This window comes from Hesperophylax consimilis, chromosome 8, assembly GCF_061612785.1.
Source record: "Hesperophylax consimilis isolate HC1 chromosome 8, BYU_Hcon_1.0, whole genome shotgun sequence".
Lineage (NCBI taxonomy): Eukaryota > Metazoa > Arthropoda > Insecta > Trichoptera > Limnephilidae > Hesperophylax > Hesperophylax consimilis.
The window spans coordinates 41493235-41510378 of NC_142843.1; the positions used below are offsets into that span (position 1 = coordinate 41493235).

A 17144-nucleotide genomic window follows, 5' to 3' on the forward strand; every position below is an offset into this window, starting at 1 on the left:
AAGAGGAGATTAGTAACAAAACAAGCAACACTCACAAGTCTTACCGTCTCGTCCCCACTTGTATCATCCGAATTATCAAATATCTGGTCTAAATCTTTGTACGAGGCTTGGAGCCCATCTGAGGTGAAGAGGTTCTTATTCTCTTTATTGGCATCGTCCTGAAAGTGTACAGCATCAGCATTATATATAGCCACCATACACATACACTTTTGTGTCAAGTCTAACTAATGCATGCTCCCCGAGGGGGCTCCCTACCTGATTGGTCTCCGCCTTGCCGTCCTTGAGGTAGTGGGGGCTGCAGGCGGGCGGGGGCTCCACGGGGGCCATCTTGGTGTGCGTGTGGCCGGCGTACAGGTCCTCCCCCCGCCGCCCCCCTAGCCCACCCTCCTCCACCCACTCCCAGCTGCCGCCCTCGTCGTGCTTCACCTTCTTCACAGGGTGGTTGAGCCTGCATGCAAACATAACACAACACGACCATTAGCACGCTCATGCTCTCTCCTATACGGTACTGTACCCCCGCTGTCTCATGGATGGCCCAGGCTCGGTGGCTCATCATGTTTCCCAGCGGGGAGAAATCACTTTATCTTGCGAGCTAAAGAGTCTTTACAATTAACTCTTTGTATTGAAAAGTCCAGCCTCTCGCTACAACCTCACTTTAACTTATGATTTGTCTGTTGCATTTCACTCAAACTTGTTCAAATAATATTAACATCTTATTTTAAATAACCAGAATACAAAAGTTGCAAATTTTCCTGTGAAAATGGCAAATTTCACATAAAAATTAGGAATTTTGAGTAAAAATTCGCGATAAACGCAATGCGAAAGGTCTCTCCGTTATAAGTAAAAAGTGAGGATGGAGAGTGTACCATGCGTGGAGGGTGGAGTAGTCATAGAGCAGGTCCAGGGGCCGCTCCTCCTCCAGTGGGTCAGGTTCAGGGTCCTGCAGTGCCAGGATGGGCCGCTTCAAACTCTCTCCGGGGGAATCCACATTCGTCTGCGCATCAACAACAAACAAACAAACAAACACTATTTAAAATAATAATAAATTACACAATTTCATTTTAAATTATACATAATATGCGCCTCGGCCATAATATATATAATAGCAAATTACAGAAGTCGTAAGTGGCGAAATCTAACAGTTTTTTTTTACAAATATTTATTAATTGAAATAAAATCTGATTTGGATATATATATATATATATATATATATATATATATTAACCCCCGAAAACAATACAAAAAAATAACACTAGAAAGATAACACCCAAAACTAAAATAAGCAGAATGAGAGTTACCGTACAACTTTTGAGGTTGTAAAAAGTTTTCTGAAAATGAACATCCTTTTTTTGATAAACAGTTCAATTCTATTTAACCTTAATGTTTCTGTATCTGGGTAGATGTATTTGAACTTGGTTGCTGTCATTTGGATAAAATTAAAGAACTGCTATTGGTCACCCATTCTGAATTCTCCCGTTAACGGAACGAAAGTGCCTGGAGAATGTTTTTCTCAAGCCAACTGATATTCCAACACTTTCTGTGGGCCCTTTAGAATGATACAATCGTAGCTAAGAGAATTGTGCTGACCTGACTGGGTCTCGGTGTGTGGGGCGTCTGGGGGGTGTGGGGATGCATGGGGGGCGTGGGGGCGGGCGTGTGCGGCAGCGCCAGCACGGGGGGCGGGGGCGCCTGGCGGGGTGTCGGGGGGGCGGGGGCTGACAGAGGCGCCAGCGGAGAAGGGCCGCCCCCGCCCAGCGGGGAGCCGCCCCCGCAGCTGCCTGGGGAGCCCCCGCCCGGGGTGCCTTGCGAGCCTCCCACACTCAGACACCTGCAAACATTATAATTATTAGTAGATAATTCACTGTTATTGTATTGTTTAAGTCTGATGAATGTGAGACACCATGAAAACAACAAAACCACTGATCTTGAATTGAATTGTTTAAGTCTGATTTACCACGGATTATTAGGGAGACTGAAAACAAATAAAGAGCAAAATGCAAGTTCTACGCAAACAGATTGAAACAAGCTTCACATTCATAATATTATAAACTCTCAACTTGAGTTGACTAAATGTTAGAAATGATGCGGGGAACATCAAGCATTATAACAATGAAACAAGTAATGAATCTGGGATGATGGATGTCCCTCGACCAGTTACAAAAAGCGGATATGTGTGTTTTAGATGTATCGCATGATGCAGAACAGAGGTGATGTGCTGGCGGACAATATTGGAAAGGTTTGATGTAATGTTAAGTCAATTTGAATGGAACTGCGTGCAAGACAAGTGGCTAGCTCATTGCTTTATGCGGGGGAGATGGAATGCAGCCATCAGGCTGGGGGGCCAACACCACGGGGGGTGACTCACGGCTGGGGGGCGACGTGGGGGGTGTGGGGGATGTGGGCGGGGGCTGGGCGGCGGTGGAAGGGGGCGGCGAGGGCTCTCCGTCGCTCCCCGCGCCGGCCGGCCCAGCACCTGCAACACACACCGAGCTGCTCAAGCAACCTCTCCTCTCCATGGGCCGCCTAACCTAACCTAATCTAATCTCATCTCATAAAGTCATGGCATGTTGTCTTATTAACCTAACCTAGCCTTTCCTCATTCTCTTCTACTATTAAGTACACTAGAGTCCTAGTCATTTCTAGATGGTTCTAGATAATTCTAGAAGGTTCTAGAAGGTCCTAGAAGGGTGTATTTTTTGACAATTCCAGACTATTCTCCCTCTGAAGGACCAGATCCCGAAAGACACATCTGTCTATTATTGTGTTGTTTTCTGGTAGAAGCTATAAGAGATGGATATCTCATTCAGCAAAAAGGAGTGCATACAACCGTGCGCATAGTAACAACATCTACAGCACAATACTGCATGCAAATATGAAGTGCTCCCCATTGCATTATTTATCATTAACTACGACACTGACTTTTGACAAACAAGGCGTATCTCAATACTCTAAGATCCACAATACAGAGCTGTGGATTTTTACAGAAGCTTAATTACATGCAAACAAGAAAGCATTAGAATAAGTAAACAGGAGTAGAACGCTTTCCTTGACAGATATTAAACTAAGAGTCATGTATTTAGGGCCTGTTTCACTAACTTAGTGGAACCAGTCCGTAATACATCTACCAAGTAATAGTGATTTAGCAGCTGGGCGTCGGGTGTATCAAGGCATAAGGCATATATCTACGCAAACGAGGGGTACTTACTTGGAACACGAGCAGTTGGTTCTCCGCGTGGGGTCAACAAACTCCCACTCCTTGGTCGGTTTCAGGTCCATTGCAGTGTCCGTTCCTCCCACCAATTCCATTTCCTGGAATGAGCAATCCTGTCATTAATATTTAGCAATCTGGAAAGTGTTTATTCCGGGATAAGGAGATGGTGCAATCCCACGGTTATATTCCCTCGCTAACTTCATACAACTCTCTCCACTAAGGCCCGTATGTAGTCGTAATGATTCCCATCCCCGGCCCCGGCCCCGTCACCCTGTCCTGTGGTTCTGGTGGTGGATTACCGGAGAAACGGTACTCCGGGATAAGGAGATGGTGCATTCCCATGGTTATATTCCCTCGCTAACTTCATACAACTCTCTCCACTAAGGCCCGTATGTAGTCGTAATGATTCCCATCCCCGGCCCCGGCCCCGTCACCCTGTCCTGTGATTCTGGTGGTGGATTACCGGAGTAACGGTACTCCGGGATAAGGAGATGGTGCAATCCCACGGTTATATTCCCTCGCTAACTTCATACAACTCTCTCCACTAAGGCCCGTATGTAGTCGTAATGATTCCCATCCCCGGCCCCGGCCCCGTCACCCTGTCCTGTGGTTCTGGTGGTGGATTACCGGAGTAACGGTACTCCGGGATAAGGAGATGGTGCAATCCCACGGTTATATTCCCTCGCTAACTTCATACAACTATCTCCACTAAGGCCCGTATGTAGTCGTAATGATTCCCATCCCCGGCCCCGGCCCCGTCACCCTGTCCTGTGGTTCTGGTGGTGGATTACCGGAGTAACGGTACTCCGGGATAAGGAGATGGTGCAATCCCACGGTTATATTCCCTCGCTAACTTCATACAACTCTCTCCACTAAGGCCCGTATGTAGTCGTAATGATTCCCATCCCCGGCCCCGGTCCCGTCACCCTGTCCTGTGGTTCTGGTGGTGGATTACCGGAGTAACGGTACTTTGGATTACAGAGACTATACTGGATGAGAAAAATGGTTGGATTTAATACAGAACATTTCCTCATAATTTAGTTTTGGTGTCTTTTTGCTTATGACAGTAAGTACGGATGCCGGTGTTACCTGCAGTCCCAGTTGCGTGAGGGTTCGGTGTGCCAGCAGCGGCGGGGGCTCGGGAGGCGTGGCAGGCGGCGGGGCGTCCATCTGCGTGAGCAGCGTGTAGCGGGCGGGGTAGCGCATGCGCACGCCGCCCACGGCCACTTCCACAGCGGCGCCCTCCTCCAACGGGTAGAAGTGGCGCCAGGCATCCACCATGGCGCCTCCGGCTGCCTCGCCCGACACCAGGTTGCCGGCCAGACCAAACGGGGCCAGAATTACTGCAATACACACAATAGGTTCAATAATGCGGGTTGGACCATTTCAATCACATAATAATTCATTTTTATGCCATGCTAATTACTTTTATTTATTTAAATATCAATTACAGGCTGTGGAGTAAACAGTTATGGCCTATTACTAGGTTACCTAACCCACGTAATGTTCCAATTCACACAATGTAAAGGAAAACCCAAACTATTATATAAGTTTTATATCAATTATACGAAAGCAAAAGATATTGCACAAAAGTTGTACTGGTAGCAGATTTATTTCAATGATACGAAAGCAAAATATATTGCACAAAAGTGCCTGGAGTTTCAATTCCCTAGCCTTCAAAATTTCATTTGTCCCAATATTGGGAATGTTGTGACAAAGGGAAACAGAAGAGAAGTAGCTAAAGAATAGTGAAGCCTAAGCCAGGGTCGGCTCTTTTCATACGCATTTGCAGCTCTTCAACTCCAGCTTCACAGCTTCACCTCCACTTGGCAGCCTCGTTAGAAGAGCACAATCGCAATGCATATTCTCTATTTGAATCATCGCACTAGTACTGTATCAAAATATAACTAGACATTGGAAATAATAGCTAGATGCCGTCAACATCCAATGCCATTCTATTACATTTATGTAGTGTTGAATTTATTTGATAATATTAGTAGGAATATTATTGAACACAACACAACGCTGTCATATTACCACATTATTATGTATTGAATGTGATTTGAGATATTTTACGGCCAAAAGTATTACCATGATTATTGTTTTGAGATATTATGGCGTGTTAAGCTTCCTCTTTCTTTAACCCACATTTCAGGAGATTTTCATCTCTGTGAAAAAGTTGAGATTCTGTTTATTTAATATTTGACCCTCCTCACTAGAAAGTCCGCCAACCACTGGCCTAAGCAACCAGGATGGATCCAAGCGAAGATCTTACAGTGCAGAGGGCTTCTCTCAATGGACATTATGGAAAGTCCAAAGAAAGTCCTTTATTGTATAATTCGTTTCTTCTGTAGAGCAGATTTACAACTGTATAAAGTCACTACTGTAAAATTCTGCAATACTTGACTGTTATCCATTTTATAAAGATTCAAGAGTTACATTATTAGGTGAGTACCTTTGGTGTTGTGGGGTGGCGGCTTGGTGGCAGAGATGCGGCGCACAGGAGGGTGTTGGCGCACGTCCACGCTGGCACACACCGTGCTCTCTCCGTGCACGAAGAACGCAAACGAGAACGACAGATGCCAGCAACTGGAATAATACATCACATCAATCAGTCACAGTTCACGATTTTTATTTATTTTGTTATTTTTTTATTATAATCTTCAATTAAACAACTTCATATGGTATTAGGATAATTAATGCACTATAACTAATAAAGACACAAAACTATCACTGATAGCAGCCTTAATTAACAATGAATATTCAACTTTCCTCAAGTTTTGTTTATTTCTTCCAGTCCTAAATAAAATTAACACAAAACTACGATGGCATCGATTGTTCCTGTGTGTATAGTTTTACAGCATAAACCGTTTAAAGCACGCAGTTTGCACTGCACGATCAATCGCTGCCGGCATTCTGGCATTAGTTGTGGTTGTAGAAGGGTGTGCGTGCCGTTACCTAAGTTTTAAAAATGAACAGAGCAGTGAAAAAGGTGCGTAATCTCCACAAAGATTAAAAGAAGTTTTAAAAAGTGTTTAGGAAACGCAGCATCTTTATTTAAACACAATCACTTAATGTGTGTACTACGTAATATGTTTTGGAAAACGATAGTCAGAGGTTTCAGAGAAGACACATTATAGTTGTTCTGAGGAGAACGAAGTACCTCCCTTGGCTTGACGAGCGGCACACAGAGATCTCAGTTTTAATATAGGAAGGCTTTCCTCCCGTCTGTCCGGGCCAGAGGCGGCTCGCACACTATGGGAGCTTCCGAACCGTGCAGGTGGTAGTTAGTGGGTAGTTACCTTCTCGTCATGTCGTCCTCGTCGCCGTCGTAGGGCTGGACAAACCACTTCCCCAGTCGGACAAAGTCGCGTGACAGCAGACATCTGCAATAAACAAGCATACACATTACACAAACGTCAGTGGGACTACAGCATCTCCAATTGGCCGTACATTGTGGGGCCAAAGGGTTGATGAAGGAAAGGATCTGGTTATCAAACATTCCAAGTCATTTCTTCAATTTCTCTTGAACAAATCAAATGACTTTCATAAATATTACTCTGTTACAAAACATTGATTTGATCATTGTTTGATATTTGTAGATATTTGACACAGACATAGGAATTAATAGACGAGAAGATCATGGCGAGGGGTAAAATCAACTGTTGAAGAACGAAGGGAGTGAAGCTGACTGTGATTCGTCAATAAATCAATCTGACAGTAAATAGGCATCTCGCATTATAATATCACCATTTACTTCTTAAAAGTAAAATCTGCTTTGAATGAATAGACATTTTTACATGGGAGCGCAAATTACTCGCCACGTTATGAACTAATTTGCGAAGTCCAAATTCGGCAAAGTAAGGCAGCTTCTATTTTCAGAGTCGTAGTTAGTTTCAGAGTATTTAGTTAAGACACTTTTATAAATGTTCATAATTTACTTCCCAGCAACCAACCAGCTTTGTGTTTCGCGTCCAGACGTTTCTCGATGTGATAGTAACAACTGATTCATATTATACGATGTGAATATGCTTAAAATAAAGTAAAATAATGCTTATATATGGAATGTAATACGACAATTGGGTTTATTCTCTTTTTTCACATCTATTTTTACCAGTTTTCATAGTACAAGTCAACATTTTGCCGTGTTATTTCGTAAAATGAACCGATGATGCCTCGACCATAGTTCGCACAAGAATGATGACGTCACGTTTTCAAATTTCATTTGAGGCCATACGCGAGCCCAGCCGGCTCAATGGAACCGGTATGGGGAGTGGGGATAATACGCTTTTAATCACTTAGGGCAGGTCTACTAATATTCATATGTCTATGATATTTGATAATTTAAAAAAAAGTGGATAAACATTTTTAAATGTTTTTTATAAATAATTACCTTATTGGATAAACTCAAGACAGATGAGAACCACCGAGAATTGTCACAATGATTATTTCTGTTTGTGACAAATCAGCCCCGGGAGTGCTGCTTGTCTTAATTTGGTCGCCGTTATGCTCTTTACTCATTGTCAGGCCATAATAAAGCCACAAATGAAAACCAATCAACACAAGATTTGGATTGGATAAAGCTAAGCTAACCTAAGTTAACTAATTTTTGTTATTTGTTTTTGTGCAAATGTAACAGACAGAATTGCCAGGCTATTGAGAAAGGAAAGTATCAAGACTGTCTTCGGAACAACAACAAAGATACAGGACTTACTGAGGTCTGCAAAGACTAAGTTTCCTCTGGAAACAGATGGAGTGTATAAACTCAGCTGTTCCGGATGTGACAAGGTCTATGTAGGCCAGACAGAGCGGACTATCTCCAAAAGGATTTCAGAACACTTCAGAGCTTGTAAACTCGGCCACCCTGACAAATCGGCAATTGCCGAACATTTGATTGACACCGGGCATTACTTTGGATTTGTTCCTGAAATCCTGGGGAGACCCAAAACTTATAGAGCACGGCTGATTACGGAGGCCATTGAAATTCATAAAAATCCAGTAAACATTAATAGAGACGATGGAGCTAAGCTTAATAGTTCTTGGTATCCGGTAATTGACGGCTACACCAGAGCTAAACGAAGAAAACCACTTTAAATAAAAAATGATACTTTAATGTTAACTCAGAGGGTTGGAGCTGGCAACACGGTATCACAACCTCATACATAAGCTCACATTTTAACACATCTGCCCTGATGATGGACACTGCAATGCTGTCCGAAACGTTGGCTAAAGAAGGAGTTAGCGCAACACGGCATAACACCCCAAAAACAAATAACAAAAATATATTTAAGTTAACTAAAGTAACATAACATCCTTTTTAACTTAATGTAATCCTGCCAGTACTTTGGAAAAAATACACAGTTCCAAATCATCGAAAACCAAAAGAATAATGTAGTTTTTTACTATTCCGCAGCCAAGTGGGGGCGGGGCGCAGGATCCTCCTTATATTAGCTTAAATACTTGACATATCATTTCAGTATTTTATGTATTCCTGCGCAAATACATAGGTCACCATTAATAATTGACTGAATAATTGGAATTTCTATCAGACAGAAAACCCACTTGGTTACAGACGTTTTGTTTGGCATCTTGGCCTGTCAAGAAATCAAAAATAAATGCAAAATTATTAGTGTAAGATTTAATAGAGTCGAGAACAATGATAAAGGTGTGAATCACCACTTATACAGTAGAGGAATGCATTCACCCCAAACTATGTATGTAAATGAGGTCAGGAATTATTTAACAAGCACAACACTACTCAACACTTACATGCACAACTATAAAAAATGCATATCCAATGCCCATTTATGGAAATTTTCTTTTTACATCTGATATCAAAAATCTTGAAAAAAAAATTGTTTGGTTCAGGTTCAGGTTCTGGTTCAGGTTTGGTTTTGGTTCATAATATGTAAATTAATTCTAAATTTTTAATCTAATGAATTAATAATTAAGTGATAAATTAGTTAAAAAGTCAGTAAAATCAGCATTCCTGCCTTGTAAACACGAGACGCATTTGCGAAATTTCTAGTTCCGCCGCCGGCAGCTAGGTGTCAGCAATGTCGCCGTCAAACACAGTCGGCCGCGGCGCGCTACTCACCCGGATAGTAAACCGTATCAACAAAAGGGACCGCGACCTTTAATACTGAAGCGTTAATGGGACTAGATCCCGTTGACAAGGTGCCGTGCAAGTACGTAGGTACAGTAGTAATTTACATATATTTGTTGTTTATGTACCTTATTAGTAATATTATTGTGTTGTGTATTAGAAGATGATCGCGCGAAGGTCGCGTGGGGATTCAGAAGACGAGATACGCCCGCTGTTGCCGTTAAGCTGGGTCCAGACATGTTCTTTTCTCCGTACCGTACCTCCGTTTCGTATCAGCGTCGCGATCAAGAACGCTAGTTTGGACGCCCGTTCGGTACGGTACGGTGGTACGGCGTCTCGATACAGATAGAGGTACGCTCCGATCCATCGCGAGTCGGTTTTTCGACCCGTTCAAAGGCGATACGGTACGGGTCTGCGCCAGTCTGGACGTGTTCGCGGCGTCTTACATCTTTCTCTGTTTTTGAACAATTCTAACTCCCACCAACGTCGCCTTTTTGTTTTTTTTTTCGTTATATTATTGTGAATAACAATGAAGGACGCGCAAGCAATCGTCAAATTCTCAAACACTTCCGCAGTCGACGACATGGTGGGAGGAAATGAACACGCGATGATCGCAGCGACGTTACGGAGATACGGGCTCTTGATCGCGACGCGGATACGAAACGGAGGTACGGTACGGACAAAAGATGATGCGTCCAGAGTTTTTGGATCGCGACGCTGGTACGAAACGGAGGTACGGTACGGACAAAAGAACATGTCTGGACCCAGCTTTAGATAACTACTTGTTCACTTTCTCCGGGCCGGGTGAGAGACGTGAGAAGATGCGAGGAGATGGGAGGTGACAAGTATTTAGCCCGCCCCGACCATAGCACTAGTCAGTGCCCCCGGCCCCGAGATCACTGCCTAAACTTGTTGCCAAAATTATATTGTTCAAGGGACGACTCAGAAACATATCCGGAAAAACACGACATACGCTTTTGGAAGTGATAGAGGGTACTTTGAACCGCAACATTCACATCTGGTAGTGTGGTGTGTTGACAACTAGTTCAGATAGATTCAGAGGTAAACAGGCAGAGAGAATTTAAAGTCTGATTACAGAAAATCAACTAAATCTTAGTCATATACCTACAAATTAATTTTAAAATACGTACATTATTTATTAAAACATATTAATTACCTTGAGGTGATTTTGCACAAAAACGGAGCTATACAAATCATCCTAATATTATTATGTAGATATTTTAAATTTAAAAAAAAATAATATCTTTTATGACCCAAAAGACTCGAGAATAAATTGATCTTATATGTATATGTATAGATTATGGATTCCTGATATTTTACCGCCAGTTTGTTTACTTGTTTTGAAGACTTTATTTTGGCTATTCTGAACAATTGAAATTGGCTTACGACCTTTTTCCCACCACAAGAATTATATACATTGTTGATAGTCAAATGCATACTGGTGGTGGGATGATACGTAATCAAAAATAAAACAGATTTCAATTCTAAACCTCAGTCCGCTGTCACAATGCTGTAATTACTAACCGAATAAAAGATAACTCTGCTTGAAACATACATGTGTAACTCTTTGGCTGTATTTAGTGACTGGATCTGAATAGCTAGGTATCCAACCTTTCACTTCCTCTCCTCAATATACCTACTCCAACGTCAAAACATTTCCATTATATTTGTAATGACTCCGTCCATTTGAATCTTTTCTGTCACAACTCGCATTAAAAGATGGAAACATTGCGGTTTCTCGCCTTCACTAAAGGTAATAATATGTCAGTAGTTATAATACAGTTCACCGCCTTTCCCATCTCGCATTAACCGCAACACGGAGAATATACTTTCTTTTCTTACGACTCTGCTCGAACTACGGAAAACTAGTTTTGTAGCACGGATGAGCCTCAAATAATAAGCTGCAAGCACACGTGCCTCGTGCCTAGTGCCTAGTGCCTAGTTCCCCCACTTCTATCTACTGTCTGCCCCAAAAACATTATTCGGAACCATTCACGAAGTGTGCGTATCGCGTGGGATCAATAAAAAGTAGTAAAACGGAACGTTTTTGGTGGCCGTAAGATTCCGGTATGTAGTTTTTTAATGAATGGACGTAATTGAAAAAATATAATATAGGTACCTACACGGGAACAAGTATGTACCTAGCAAACATTTATATCAAATTGACATCTATCTCTCTCTTCAATTTCACGTGCAGATTGTCGGCGTATATTTAATAATTTTAAAGAGAGAAAAATGTCGTCAGATGTTTTGTTAATGTCTTCCTTCTATTGATTAACACGGGGAGGTTATAAATGGTGTCCGTAAACTTGTGTTACACGCTGGAAACTGGTGATTCTTCATCAGGTTTGCAATCGATTTTATGTTGGAAATTTTTTGAGCTCAGCTTTCGTTTTCGAGTAAATCGAGTCCGAAAGTCCGATTTTTTTTAATACATATATATAAACGGTGGCTATTTATTTTTTGGATAATTTGTAAAGCGCCGCTTTTGTGAGATGTCACCTCAGGGGCGCTTTACAGTTGATGCAGGTATTACAAAAAATATAAATATTAGAAAATTAAAGTGAAGTTAAGGTTTTCATCAGCTGTTTATTGTCTTTTAAAATGCGCCGAAGCGTGGACCCGGCTCCAATAGTTGTTTTAACTCTCTAGTTTGTTTACGAGAAAAGTCGAAATGTTGAGGTAGAAAAATATTATTTTTTGCCCTCCATGCGATGTAGATTTACCAGGTTAACGATTGTACCACTAGTTTCCGGGCACCGTGTATAAAAATAAGAATAATACGACATGGGGGTGGTAATTGGTACGTACCTCTCGATGAGGTTGTGGAGCGCCTTGAAGAGCAACGACCTGCACTCGTAGGACAGCCCCAGTTCCCAGGAGCCCTGGTCACCTTCTGGAACAAAACATCTTATTAAAACACGGCTCCACAATGGTTACAGGTGAACAATAGTTACACAGGTCAACAATAGTTACAGGTCAACAATAGATACAGGTCAACAGTAGTTATAGGTCAACAATAGTTACAGGTCAACAGTAGTTACAGGTCAACAATAGATACAGGTCAACAGTAGTTATAGGTCAACAATAGATACAGGTCAACAAGGGTTGTCTCAGTACCGTGGCCCGCCTGAGACAACCTGCTGAGACAGCACAAGCGCGGTCGTGTATACTGTGCTTACGTTGATTATCACAAAGAGGGAGGTGTTACAGTGTTGGTATAACTTTAAAGTAATAAAGAGGCGGGATTAACATGGTTGACATAATTTGTGCATTGCGGCAGAAAATCTGTTGTGCGGCTCTCTCGCGAACCGTGAATTCTGGTATTATTAAAGTTGCATGGCTTTATATACTTTACATTTATAGGTCAACGCTTTCAGCTTGTTACATCATTTCTATCATAAGCTGTGGAGCTGTCAATTAAACATTTAACTACAAAAAAATAAGACATTGTTTCTTCCATATTTTTCAATAGCCTTGTCCACACTTCTACTTACTCCTAACATCAGCCACAGTTCCTAACCAACAAGGGCCAGGCGAGGGGCAAATGAAATCAAAGTGACTAATAATGTATATTAAATCCGGGCCCTAGTTCATTCGTCGCAAGCCTCTCGCCGTCTGGACGAAGCTAATGAGAAATAAAATGTTTCGCAACTCGGGAGAAGCCGGGTAGTAACTACTAGTAGTATTTTATAAATAATTCTTATCGTGTCATCGAAAAAATATTTTCTAACGAATGAACCAAGAAAGCTAATAAAATTCATTGTCACGTTCTGTGTTTCGAATAGCGTAGATAACGGATAAGTGATCTCTGGCCTTTTCTGTAATATTACAAATTTTATATTTAATTATAGATTTGCATAAGTTATCAATAGTTATGGGTTGAAACACACTTTAAAGGAATAATATCACCGTCAAGAGCGCTTTACACTTTACGCTTCACAAGCTAAATAACTTACAATTACCTTCAAAATACTGACTAATTTTTATTATAAATGTACATGTAAGCGTTCAAAGATTTTTTCAAAGGGAGATATGTAAATACGAATGTTAGAGGGAGCGTGCCAAAATAAAAAAAATAAAGATAATTAAACGAAAATGGTGAAAATATTTAATAAAACAGGACTCGTTTGAAATAGAGCAAAAATCTCTGTGAAACTGATACATTTTGGATTTTTTCATACCTATGACATATTAAATAACAGAACAAAACGCGTTTTTAATGATTTTCAGAACTTACTTTGCGATTTTTTTCCATGCAGGGAATTTCATATAATTACCGTTTCCGCAAAACAAATGCATGGATATTATCTTCAAAAATAACTTATATTTTTTTAGGAACTTAAAAACTTTGTGTTGAAGAGAAATATGTTGAAAATCTGTAGAAATTCGGAATGCGTCGGATTAGGCAATAAGCAATATGATTTTTTTTTAATATTTACAGATTTTGCGGTCTCCGAAATGGTTCGAAATCATGTATGAAATAAACTGTAAAAATAATATACATAAAATAAAGAACAGAGCAAATTCAAAATTACACACTAGTGCAAAAATATTATTACCCGATTGAATTTACCGTAGCCAAGCATCGACATATTGCACACTAGTGCAAAAATAAAATATTATTACCCGATTGAATTTACCGTAGCCAAGCATCGACACATTGATATAAATATAAAAAAGATTAACGAAAATTACGGGCTATCAGGGCGGGGTAGTAAATAGAATGATAAAAATATAGGAGAATTAGAGCAGGTTCAACAGCTCGATGATCCCTTGAGGGAACTACGTCGTAAATGGGGAAATTCATAGTGATACTGTTCGTGGTAAAAGTAATGTAAAGCTGGACACACACGGCACAGCTATTTGGCTGAATTCATTTGGACATGGTACAAATTAGGGGCCACACACGACCGAGCCAGTTTGATCTACGTCCGGTGATGTTATGCCGCAAAAATGAAAATCGCTCGGTTGTCAAATATTTAACCGTTTGGGTGCCAATCGTCGATTTCCGTCGATTGCATCAGTCGTGTTCTGATTCGCGCGTACGTCTCTGTACGTAAAATTCTCATTTTTTCGAAACGCCTGGACTTCGGGATCCTCCTCCGCGTGATTCTAAACCAATATTCTTTAATAAAACACCGAAAAAATCATCGAAATCCTTGAAAATTCAAAGAATTTATGGGGTTTTAAAAAAATATATAGTTTCATAATAATGTTTTTTGGTGGCATTTTACAAGCAACTGTATGAATTTTTTTGGCACTCAAACGGTTAAAGGGGCTGGGTTGTTATATTTATAATTATATTTATACTTCAGGAGAGAAAATTTTCCCCCAGAATATTTTACAAATGGCATCACTATCTACCCGTCACCATCGAGTGAACAACTCGAAGTTGTGAACTTAAATCGTATATGGGTACATAAAATAGTTTTTTTTTTTACAAATATTCAACAAAGGTTCAGGAGAGAAAATTTTCCCCCAGAATATTTTACAAATGGCATCACTATCTACCCGTCACCATCGAGTGAACAACTCGAAGTTGTGAACTTAAATCGTATATGGGTACATAAAATAGTTTTTTTTTTTACAAATATTCAACAAAGGTTCAGGAGAGAAAATTTTCCCCCAGAATATTTTACAAATGGCATCACTATCTACCCGTCACCATCGAGTGAACAACTCGAAGTTGTGAACTTAAATCGTATATGGGTACATAAAATAGTTTTTTTTTACAAATATTCAACAAAGGTTCAGGAGAGAAAATTTTCCCCCAGAATATTTTACAAATGGCATCACTATCTACCCGTCACCATCGAGTGAACAACTCGAAGTTGTGAACTTAAATCGTATATGGGTACATAAAATAGTTTTTTTTTTTACAAATATTCAACAAAGGTTCAGGAGAGAAAATTTTCCCCCAGAATATTTTACAAATGGCATCACTATCTACCCGTCACCATCGAGTGAACAACTCGAAGTTGTGAACTTAAATCGTATATGGGTACATAAAATAGTTTTTTTTTTTACAAATATTCAACAAAGGTTCAGGAGAGAAAATTTTCCCCCAGAATATTTTACAAATGGCATCACTATCTACCCGTCACCATCGAGTGAACAACTCGAAGTTGTGAACTTAAATCGTATATGGGTACATAAAATAGTTTTTTTTTTTACAAATATTCAACAAAGGTTCAGGAGAGAAAATTTTCCCCCAGAATATTTTACAAATGGCATCACTATCTACCCGTCACCATCGAGTGAACAACTCGAAGTTGTGAACTTAAATCGTATATGGGTACATAAAATAGTTTTTTTTTTTACAAATATTCAACAAAGGTTTCTTTAAAAAAAGATGTATTCAAAATAATTTGGGTACTTAAACAGAATAGTTTTTCTTTTACAAATAATAAACAAACAACGTTTATTTGAATTCGAGAATTATAAATTATGTAAGTAAATAATATAGTTTTTTTACAAATATTTAACAAAGGTTTATTAATTAAGTAGTGAGAAATAATATAGGTGCATAAAATAGGTATGTATTTTTCTACAACATCCAGAACATAATTCCATCCTTTTTAAGACGACAATCTTCCCTCCGGGTACACCCTCCGGGTACATGCTGTCCGACTCGATGTCTGAATTCAAACTGAGAACTGAGCGGATTTTGGCTCGGCGATTACACACACACGACAGAGCCGAAAAGCTATTGGCTCAGGGATTTGCCACATATGGCAGAGCCAAGCCACGATCTTTTGGCTCGGTTCGGTGGATTTTGGACTAGCCGAATATCAAGCGGAGGTTGCTGAACCAAGCCATCTGAGTTTTCCCAGACACGATTAGTTTTGGCTCGGCGCAGGGCTATTTGGCTCGTTGGCTCTGCCGGGTGTGTTCAGCTTTTGAGAGCCCGCACGACTGCCCGAAGCGGGATTAAGAACCTGTGTCTGGTGTAGATATGGGACAGGTGTTTGCTAATAACTGATCAGATGTAATGCGAGTCGTATTATTGCGATTAGTGCGTTAGTGGCGCGTCGGGGGAGGGCGGGGGAGGGCGGGGCGGGCCGGATCGATACTCCCGTGACCATGTGTTCCCACCGCAACTCCCCCAGAGGAGGAAAGACGTCAATTATCCCTCGCGCACCCTCGCATTGCTTCGCGACCATCGGAATACAGACGACTCGAAACAAGGGATGAAAAAAATATCGTAAGCGTTTGCAGTCAAAACTGTAAACAAAAACAGACATTTATTTTCGCACATTAAAAATACTAATTTCAGTTGTGATTCTGTCTGTAACCCATGATTAATGAACTATAGAACTTAGATTATTCTAAATTTGAGAGTATTTTTCAAAAAACTAATTGTGGGAAAATTCAGAAGTGATAAATTAGATACAAAAATGATTTTTATAACATTTTAAAAAATGGAAGAAAGTCTTTTCGTTTTTTTTCAAATATAAATAAAAATGTTTGTAAGTAGATAGTTCAGATTCTTCTATATGGATAAATGTTGATATTATGCTCTGATGACCATTAGAAAAGACAGTGAATACGATTTAATAGTAATTGACGACCCCCGTGGGAAAGCGGGCAGGTTGACTCGTGACTTTAACTCGGCAATGAAAGCAAATTAAAACGAGACATGAACTTGCATCAAGTAGAGTCAAAATTCGGTGACAGCGCTTTTGACTGGTAGCAGGCCGTTTTCAGGTACCAAACGTATTTCTAGGATATGACGACGTACCTTTGTATTGGTAACAATCAAAGTTATCCATTGTAAATGAATCAAATGCATTTTCTCTCGCG

General features: G+C 40.5%; 1 protein-coding gene across 8 annotated transcripts in view; it reads right to left on the minus strand.

Annotated features, from left to right (window-relative positions):
- skd (mediator complex subunit skuld) overlaps nt 1–17144 on the minus strand; it is a 101355-nt gene that overhangs the window by 17037 nt on the left and 67174 nt on the right. For 3 of the 8 annotated variants that reach the window (XM_089634296.1, XM_089634291.1, XM_089634288.1), the window contains exons 3-12: nt 12150–12234; nt 6514–6597; nt 5667–5800; nt 4301–4554; nt 3206–3309; nt 2366–2473; nt 1588–1828; nt 867–994; nt 256–448; nt 36–158 (exon numbers count right to left, since the gene is read on the minus strand). In XM_089634296.1, coding sequence (XP_089490422.1) covers nt 36–158; nt 256–448; nt 867–994; nt 1588–1828; nt 2366–2473; nt 3206–3309; nt 4301–4554; nt 5667–5800; nt 6514–6597; nt 12150–12234 — 1454 coding nt within the window. The remainder of the gene's footprint in view (nt 1–35; nt 159–255; nt 449–866; nt 995–1587; nt 1829–2365; nt 2474–3205; nt 3310–4300; nt 4555–5666; nt 5801–6513; nt 6598–12149; nt 12235–17144) is intronic. The other 5 variants (XM_089634294.1, XM_089634292.1, XM_089634289.1 and 2 more) reach the window with 4 other exon arrangements.